Genomic DNA, 10,719 nt, shown 5'->3' on the forward strand with positions numbered 1-10,719 from the left:
TATTGTGATAACCACTGAGGGCTGGCCTATATGCTGGGGCTGCAGCTTCCTGTCTGACACTGAGGCCATGGAGGCTTGATCTATAATAAGGACAGGTATTTAGCCTGGGGCTTCAGGGCCTACCCTGGCACTGTGGTGTCCAGGAGCCTTATTGTGGGTGTGTGTGATGGAGTTCATGGTAAAGTTGGATGCCACTTCACTCTTCTTCCCCCATGAGGTGTCTCTATGCATTGCACTACTCAGGCTTGAGGGAAGGATGACATAGGTAATGTGAAAGTGTTGTTCTTACCCTCTTCAATGTGTCTTTTCTTATTTCTGTGCTGGATTTCAGTGGAGACCCATAAGTATTTACCAATCCACAATCTCTCAACTGAAATCCTTAGCTTTTGTGAAGAAATTTTCATTTGTGGATAGCTGTTCAAACTTCTATTTCTGTGAGAATACAAGCTCTGAAAACTCTCATCCCACCATATTGCGGATGTCCTTGTGGAAGTATCCTCTCATTGCTAGTTTGCTGAATGTACTTTATCATAAACAGAGTTTGAATTTTTCCATGGAGGTTCAGAATTTCTTTCCTTTTCAGTATGCTTTGACACATCTCCAAAGAAGTGTGGTTTGGTGCTTTATACATAACGGGGGAGTCAGGTCGGCAAACTTCCTCAGTCTTGGTCACCGCCTTCCTTTAAATATTTCTGGGTTAGCCATATAGTACAGTTCTCTTCTAGACACAGGGAAGCCAACCTATATTATTTACTTCCAGCTTTATAAGCCTTTACAGCTTCACAAGTTCAAGAAATTGAACAAGTTGGGAATGGGAATCAATAAAGAAATTCAGAGGGAAATGGGATTCTGGGGCCAGATGTCAGTCAGCTTCCTCTTCCTTTTGCTTCAACAATTTGTATTATGGTTGCAGTAACTCTTGTCTAAATGAGGGGGGGAGGGAGAAGCAAGAACATTGCTGTAGTCAAACGAGGAAGGAAACAGTGAGAAGGGGGAGTAAATCTAGTAAATGCAGTAAATACAGGAATGGAAGAGGATTCAAGAAGCAAAACGAAAACCATAGAAGAAAGAAAAATCTAAAATCTGTAAGTATCTACTATAAATCAGATACTATGTAAGTTGCTTTACATAAAATATCTCTCTGCTCCTCATAACAACCCTGATAATGAAATATTACCAATGCTCTTTTACAAATAAGCTAAATCTCAATAAGAATCACCAACTCGCTCTAGACGACAAAGTTGAAGTGGTGAAGTGGGAAGTATTTGCAGCACTAAAGCCTTATCGTTTCCTGTGCACTAACCTGTCCTGTAGTTAAAGAAGTGCATCATCCCAGGGCCTTGAAGGATATACCTACAAGAGCAGAGTAAATACAAGCCCTCATGGCTACATTCTCCTTGTAATAAAGCAAACAGTGAGGCCAGGATTTCTGGTTGTTGTTGGGTTTTATTTTTTTTTGTTTTTTGTTTTATTTTTACAATCTTGGCAATAGTTCAAATTTATAACCTTCTCTGAGAATGAAAACATATTCAATGTGATATAAGTAATTTAGTAATAGTCATGATTACAATCTGTTACTAAAAACAAGGCATCCAAACACAACTGCATAGTGATGAAACTGACAGCATGTTTTCTCCACACCATCAAACACTATTCAACATTAGCTGCTCACTTGGAAAACAGAAAATTATAAACAGAGATTATAAAATCCACTCAAATAGAGCATTCACTGGATTTTTGAAGGATCAAGATGCCTTTATCTGGTGAAACTATCTTCTCAAAACGGTTCTGCCTTAAAAGAAGTGTTCTTTAAAACAAATTGTCCTTTCAAGTTCCATGAAGAACATTTACTCTCATCCTATCTTTGAGCTATGATGAGCAATGGAAGAGTTACTTAAGCTCTCCTTCATCCATCTTTGGTGGGCTCCACATCAAGTATGACTTCATATTGTACATATTATGAAACACTCCTTCGATCTAAAGGAGAAACTGCCAACATTATTCATTTCCTTTCACTTTTTTTAAATTAGCCAGCTTGACTGATTTTATAACACATCAGAAGCAGAGAAAAGTTCTCTTCCTAAAGATAGTGTAGATAGGAATATGTTTATTTCTTGTTTGAATAACACTGCAATTAGCACAGACCAGTTACTGACTATAATTGGATCTATGGGACATTATCCCTGGAGTTTTAGAATTTTAATACTGCACAAATAGATTTCTAACTTTAATTTGCTACATGAATTGGAAGCTTCTCACAAGAAACAAAAAGCTTAAATTGCCTTACAAGGTCAATAGTTGGTCCTTTGGAGGATGTTTCTAGAGCACAGATGCCAGGGCAACTCTGGCTATAGGAAATAAATCTCTACATATGTCTATCACCATGAGAATATCTGTCATCATCTTCCTGGATTTGAGATGGAAACTGTGGACTTGTGTTGAAATGTTCAAGGCATTTTGTTAATCTATGACTGCAGAAATTTATACCTTTTTTTAAAATTCATTGAGTCTCCCAAATTATTTTAGAATTCTAGGAGTGACAGAAAATATGAAGAACTTGGAAAGGAGAACAATTCCTAAGTAAGAAGACTGTTACCAAATTAGGGTAAGAAAACCATTCCAATGGTTCAGGTAAATGAATGACTTAGCTATATATCAGTTATATCAGTTATAAATGTGATTTCAGAAAAAGAAAGAATGCATGAGATTATTTCTTTCATCAGTATCTCATAATGTTTATGAAATAAACCTCCCCCTTCCTAACAATGCCAAAAAAATCTTGTATCAAAAATAACGGCTTGAAGATTGGTGACTTCCTGCTTGAAATTTTCCTAATTAATGAAAAATTCCTTCAAACATACATTAAAAATACTGTCACCAAGCTAGAGAAGCATTTGACTACATAGACTACAAGTCTATAGCACAGACTACAAGTTCACATGAAGAAAAAGATACCAGAAAATATGAATGGAGGGGATCTTATGTTTTATATATAATATATGATGTTAATCCTTCTATACATATATTATACAAATGATCATGACATAATAAAATGTTCCAGGCAAATTTGACATCTGTAACATTTTTTTTCTTCCTGGGATTTTCTCATTACCCCAAAGTTGAGGTCGTGATATTTGCGCTGTGCTTGCTGATGTACCTGATCTCCCTGCTGGGTAATATCATTCTGATCTCCATCACCATCCTGGATTCCCACCTACACAAACCCATGTACTTCTTCCTCAGCAACCTCGCCTTTTTAGACATCTGGTACACCTCCTCTGCTTTCACTCCAATGCTGACAAACTTTGTTTCAGGGAAAAACACCATCTCATTCTTAGGATGTGCCACTCAGATGTACTTCTCTCTAGCCATGGGTGCCACTGAGTGTGTGCTCTTGTCCACGATGGCGTACGACCGATATGTGGCCATCTGCAACCCTCTGAGATACCCCATCATCATGAACAAGAGGGTTTGTGTGCAGATTGCAGCTGGCTCCTGGATGACAGGCTGCCTCACCGCCCTGGTGGAAGCAATATTTGTGCTGCAGCTCTCTCTGTGTGGTAATAACACAATCAATCATTTTGCTTGTGAAATTCTGGCTGTCTTGAAACTGGTTTGTATGGACACCTCCATCGTGGAATTACTCATGCTGGTGATCACCACACTTATCCTTCCAATGCCAATGCTCCTAATTTGTATATCTTATGCATTCATTCTCTCTAACATTCTAAGAATTAGCTCAGTGGATGGTCGAAGTAAAGCCTTTTCAACATGTGCAGCCCACTTGACTGTGGTGGTTTTGTTCTTTGGGACAGCTCTCTCCATGTACCTGAAGCCCTCGGCTGTAGATTCACAGGAAATAGATAAATTTATAGCTTTGGTATATGGCGGGTTAACCCCAATGTTGAATCCTATCATCTATAGTCTACGGAACAAAGACGTGAAAGCAGCTGTGAAAAAGTTACTGATTAGAAATCCTTTTGGTGCTGTGTTAATTTCTGTACTCAATAATATCAGAGCAAGCACACTCATCTGAATAATCTCCAACATTATCCAGAAAGTTGCAAAATAGTTGCTATAAACCAAACCCTGGAAAAAACTGATTTTTGATAATTCAACATTAAGTTCAATATCTTGATTTATCTTGTAAATAAAACTGCTGAAATTAAAGAATCATTTAGAAAGAATGAATTATGTTTCCAAAAAAGTATTTAAAATTTATTGAATATTAATATAACATTAAAATTAGATAATTTCTTATTTCCTGTTTGATTTTCTATACATGTAAGAGTCAACTCTAGCATCACTATGGCAACTAATAACCCAAGAGTGTAAAATTTTAAGCCTAGTAAAGTTTGAAATAATTTCTCCTTATATGATTTGCAATTATATCTGAATTTATTAAGAAATAGGTATTTTCACATAAGTGTCAATATAATTTAAGGTATACGTATGTCATAACTCATAAAACCAGGACACTATTAATTTTAGAAGTTTTCCTAATCTCTAAATGTTAAAATGTAAAAAATATGGTTTCAAATTTGATGAACTATTACATGAATGATTTTGTTTATTTGGGATGTGTATCTGGGGGATAAATAAATATTTGTGTATGTGCAAAGATATCATAACAAGGGTTTACACAATTGTAACCCTGCATATGAAATGGAGTAAAGAAATATCTTTGGGACATCTTGAAACATTTATGGTAATAAGGTCAAAATATTCTCATATTAAACTTTGAATGCCTCAATGAATTCATCAGCACATACACACACCATGCTACTATTCTTAGACATGGTTCATTGACCTATTAAGGGTGAGAAAGAAAAGATGCCTACCCTGTAGAAATTACATTGGAAAAGAAATTATTTATGAATGTACACACATATTATGGGAAAAGATTCATGACCTTCTTCAACAAATCTTTCTATCATTATTTTTGAGGGATGTGGATGAGCTAATTATTGTTAATGAATAATTTTTCATAAGCCAACTTGCTGTTTTAGGCAAAATCCAATGAAATGGTTTTATCCCATCTACTTGGATCACCATAGGCTTAAAGAGGGTCTTGAGATTTCAGGGGATTTTTCAAGAGTCATCCTGTCTAGTCAACTAGACCCAGAATTGAGTAAACATCTGCATGGTTCAAGTATGTTTTGTTTGCTGTCTTCCAAAAATGGAACTATATATGTAATCCTGGATTGTATGTTGGTTACTTCTTCATTATTCTATGTTGCATGATGAGCAGCCTCTACTATTACCACATTCTTCATCAAGAGGAGAAACAGTTCATTAGAATGAAGCTTACAAAACTGCACTGTATTCCAGTCCCACTTCTCTGAGGTAACATGAAATTCATACTTGGAGATATTCATAGTCAGTGTCCTTGGATTTCACTCAGGATTTCACTTACACAGGTGGTTAATTTCAACAGATGCATAACTTCGACTTTTTGTGGAAAACTTACTATTTTAACTTACAGAGAGTAACCTAGATTCCAAGGTCTATAGGAGCATCCCACTGCGGCCCACTCCTATGTATCCCTTTTAAATATATTTATATGAGCTCAGAGGAAACACTTGCCTTTGCAGTCGCCCAGTAAATGGGAACTTATCCATGCCAGTTGATTCCTAAATGTCTGTCTGATCAAAGGGTTTTCTTCTTTTCTTTTCTTTTTCAGGTTAATAGGATTTTACATGATTTCTAATGTGGTCTTTTACTTTTCATTTGAGTAACTTCCCACAATCAAACAACATACTAATAGCTGTGCTATTACTTGTTTTAAATTATCATGAAGCTTTACTAAACAATTCTAAAAATCAAGATCATCTGGAAGGCTTGCCTAAAATATCATGTTCATGCTCAACCTAGATCCACCAAGTCAGAATTTCAAGGGGAAAGACCTGTTAATCTGCATATTTTATAAGACCTGCTTATTCTTATCATGTGAGAGTTATAAGAATTCTGACTCACAGCATTAAATGGAAAAGACTGAATCATATTACTTAATGCTTTTAGAACTGGAAGTGGAGAGAGATATGTTAAGCACCAAGGACATAAGAATATCCCATATGTGAATTGATTAGAATTTAGGGAAAATATATGTTGTCTGCTATAGCTTCATTATAAAGTGCCAGGAAGAATCCATTTAATGATATGAAAAGTTTGAGTACAAAACCCTTGGGACTCTGTTCAAAGAAGAACTGTTTAAATGCAAGGTTTTGTTCTGTTTTGTTTGCTGCAGGTTTCATTTGTATACAGAAAGAAGTTAAATACAAAGTCATCAATTTAATTTGAAACATATATAATAAATATACTAGAGAAATGAAATATTTTAAGACTATTCAAATATGCTTAGTTCTCTTTAAGCATCATTATCACTTTAGCAAGACCTCTTATCATTAATGAGCAATCACAGCAGAATGATTCTAGAAACTAGTCAGAAATGCCAAGTTTGAGACCTCAATTTGGCATCCACAGCTCTCTCCTTTAAGATGTAAATCATGGGGCACCTGGGTGGCTTAGTCAGTTGAGCGTCCGACTTTCCCTTAGGTCATGATCTCGCAGTTCGGGGGTTCGAGCCCCGCGTCGGGCTCTGTGCTGACTGCCAGCTCAGAGCCTGGAGCCTGTTTCAGTCTGTGACTCCCTCTCTCTCTGACCCTCCCCTGCTCACGCTGTCTCTCTCTCTCTCTCTCCTAGAAATAAAATAAAAATATTAAAAAAAAAAAGATGTGAATCATGTTCGTATACCACAGTATTATTAAGAGTTTTCTTTAAAAATATCTGTGTATTGTGTTAAGATCAGTCTGTGGGGGATAATTTAGAGTCAAGAAGACTTTGGAAACCTATTGTAGTAATTTTAGACCAGGCCAGAGTGATAGTTATGGAGAAGGTGAGCAATAGTTAAATTCTGGATACATTGAGAAGGCAGGCCCAAAAGGATTTCCCAAAGGATTGGATATGGGTGACAGAGAAAGAAAAGCATCAAAGATGACTTCAAGGTTTTCAGACTGAAGGGTGGAAAGGATACAGCTGTAATTGACTGAAAGAAGAAAAGCTATAGTTGGAGTGGATCTGTGGGAGAATACCAAGTATTCATTGTAGATACTAGGTTCAAAATATCTATTAAATATGACAACAATGCTGAAGAATATACAAGTCTTGAGTATAGAGCAGAAGTCTGGGATAGGGATATCAATTTGGGAGTCATCAGCATATGAATGGTATTTAAAATCAAGAGATGGGATAAGATCACCAAGGTAGTGGGTGTAGATAAGAGAAGAGTCTGAGCCTTAGGGCATCATATCATCAATAGTAAGTATTGAAGATCTTAATCTGTCATCATGCAGGGATGACAGATGATAGTGTGGTCTCTCCATCCTTTATCTGTAATTATAGATCTGGGTACACAATTGTCCACCTTATCCACAGAGTTGCCATTCTGTATCTAATTATCATTTTAGTGGCTATATATTTATTCATATGAACTTAAAATATATATCCTAATCATTCCCTAATAAAGATTATTTCTGCTCAGTGCCTATTATCACTAATGCTGAAAAATAAATACCTTCCTATGTTTGATTTTCCCTTCTTTTTGATTATATATTAGAATAAATTCCCAGGAGTGGCTTTACTTCATCAAAGGCAATGAACAATTTTATGGCTCTCAATAGAAAAGTTTTATAGTTCTTGATATATATCTCGAAATTACTTTCAACAGGGGTTATACCAATTTACTTTACATGCTCCATCTCTATTAAAATAGGTAAAATAACTAAATGAAACTGTAACACTAATTCAATCAAAATCAAATTGTCTAAAACTACTTTTTCACAATATATTCTACCTACAATGATTTTGTTTTTTCTTTTACTTCTCTCATTTAATATGTGTCTTCATTTGTCTTATTAAATGATATCTTGTGTACAGGTATTAGTAGGCATTCGTGGAGTGAATTTGAGAATATAAATGCAGAAGAATTTCAGAAAAATTGGACCTACCTTCAGAACTTTAAATATGTATATATATGACATAGAATAATAGCCAGAGCTATAGTGAATCAAATGTCTGGATTTAAAAGTCAACCTTTGGCTACTTCACAGAGCTGTATGTTGACATCTATCCATACAGAGTATTCCAGCAGTAATATTTTGAGAAGCTGAGGTCTTGGAAGTAGAATAATTCTGGTTAATGATGAAATATGAAGATTGACCATGAAAGTCAATTTCTAATATGGAGTCAAAGGAAAGGTCACATTGGAGTTGATAAGATTAAGTCCTAGAAACCAGATGACAACAAAGGAAAATTTTCCATCTAGTTCCAAAACAAGGTATCACTTAGCACTCCAGGACTGGATATCTGTACTACCCTATTTAAGAAGAAAAAAAAATTATCTCCTGTGGATTCAGTTTTTTTGTTTTTCAGTTCATCTTTTTTATTGTTAACTTAAAGTTCTAAAATCCTACAAAGAAAAATTTCCCTTTGACCTTAGTGAAAACAATTTTATGAGCCCTGTAAACCTAATGTCTGACCTTGTCTCCATCTCTTAATTTACATGTAGGATGCTCAAGAAGAGATTGTGACAAACTTTCTGAAAATGTGAAAGAATTTATTCTACATGCTTGTTTTCAAACTTTACACTACTAATTTACTTTCATTTCAATTTTTAAATATATGTTTATCCTATTATACAGTCTGCATATATATGTTAGGAATTTCTTTTATACATGATATATTTGAATAAATTTTAAAATAATATTGAAAGTGCTATTAGTCTCTCTTTTGTTAGTGTTGTTTTTATTGCTAAGAAGAGGTTGTACTCAAGTGGGCTCATATCACTTGTGTTTTCATCATATTGGTTTCCAGAGCAGGTGGCCCAGGGTAGATGGTCAACTGTTCATGAGATAACAGCTTTTCTGGGCAATATCTAAAGTAGGATCTTCATTCTGAGTGAGAAGTCAAGGATGAAACTTTCAGGCTGGCTGAAAGCAGAGGTAATCCTGAAGGAAGAGCACATGCATGTCCACTGGTGTAGACAGTGCTTTCCTCTTCTAAACTGGTCTTTCTGGGCCTACCATAATTTCCCTACTCAACCTAACACAAAGGAGAATGGGCACAAAAATTAGTACACATGAGCCTGATAATTGGAATTTATGTAGACAGTTCTACTCTTGTAATGTCTTTGTAATTGATGAGCAAAATTAGTCCTACTAAGTAAATGTTTTGGGTACAAGCTATGTAAGACTATCATAAGCTGGTTTCCCAGGAAACAGACTCTCAAATGGAGATTTGCCTCTGGAGGTTTACTGGGGGCAGGTCCTCAGAAACAATATCTGTTAGAGGGTGAGAAAAGAGGATTGTGCAGGAGGAAATTAATTGCAAACCAGGATCATCAGAAGCCTCAGGCAATCTGACAGTGATCTCTAAAACTGAGATGGTCCTTTAGAGAAATCCCAAATTGAGGCTAAGTTCTAGGGCTTTTGTATACCTGCATGGAACGGTTATTAGTAAATCTGCCCCTAGGAAGGAGTAAAAACCATGGACAAGACAGCTCTCTCCAGCTGAAAGAAACCCCCAAAGAAGGATACAGCTGCCAAAAATCCCAGCAGGGTGGTACACCAAAAAGAGAACTACCATAGTGAAGATGAACACTTTAATTTGGTTCATGATAGGAGGGGGAAAGGTAGAAAGTAGAGAGAAAAGATGAGATTAGAAGAAAGATCTTACAATGGTAAGTTCAATACCTATAGGTATATCTTCTAAAAACAAAAATTAAACAGAAAACAAGGCAGGCTCTGGGCCTGGTCCCTTCATACCCTTTTAGGAGAACCCAAATTTTAGTCTTGATAAGAAAACCTCCCCTAATGTTTACAGCAGTACTATCAACAATAGCTAAATTATGGAAAAAGCCCAAATGTCCACTGACTGAGGAGTGGATAAAGAAGATGTGGTGTGTGTGTCTACACACACACACACACACACACACACAATGTAATATTACTTGGTGATCAAAAAGAATGAAATCCTGCCTTTGCAACAACATGAATGGAACTAGAGTGTATTATACTAAGCAAAATAGGTCCATCAGAGAAAGACAAATATATGATTTCAATATATTTAAGAAACAAAATGAATGAACATAGGAGAAGGGAAGGAAAATTAGATAAAAACAGAAAGTGAGGCAAACCATAAGAGAATCTTAAATACAGAGAACAAACTGAGGGTTGATGGAGGGGATGTGGGTGGGTGGATGGGCTAAACAGGTGATGGGCATTAAGGAGGGCACTTGCTGGGATGAGCACTGGGTGTTATATGTAAATAATGAATCACTGGGTTCTACTCCTGAAACCAATACTACACTGTATATTAACTCACTTGAATTTAAATAAATTAATTTTTTAAAAAAGGAAAATCTCCCAGGTCAAACAACCAGAGCCTACCCTATAATTAAGGTAAAGTCTATTGGCTAGTTAGGGAAAAAAAAAAAGGTAGAAAGAAAATTAAAGAAAAAGTGAAAAGCAGACAAAACTAATAATGTACAGTATTTTCATTTTGTTTTGCCAGGTACAGTGTTTGGTAATTAATAGCTATTATTTCATTGAACTGTAACAATAAATCTAAGAAATAGATATTATTATTCCCAATTTATGGATAGGAAGCTAATCCAGGAAGCTCATATATTAAATGTCCAAGTTTATTCAACTTGGAAGGAGT

The 10,719-nt window shown here is 35.7% G+C and overlaps 1 protein-coding gene across 1 annotated transcript; it reads left to right on the top strand.

The window, feature by feature from the left end:
• Nucleotides 1-3,052: 3,052 nt before the first annotated feature.
• Nucleotides 3,053-4,036, top strand: LOC144221755 (olfactory receptor 13F1-like). The gene has a single exon (XM_077752267.1). The coding sequence runs from the start codon at nt 3,053-3,055 to the stop codon at nt 4,034-4,036; it is 984 nt and encodes a 327-aa protein (XP_077608393.1).
• The last annotated feature ends 6,683 nt before the right edge of the window (nt 4,037-10,719 follow it).

Source organism: Crocuta crocuta, unplaced genomic scaffold (assembly GCF_008692635.1).
Source record: "Crocuta crocuta isolate KB4526 unplaced genomic scaffold, BGI_CrCroc_1.0 scaffold211, whole genome shotgun sequence".
NCBI classification, from domain to species: domain Eukaryota; kingdom Metazoa; phylum Chordata; class Mammalia; order Carnivora; family Hyaenidae; genus Crocuta; species Crocuta crocuta.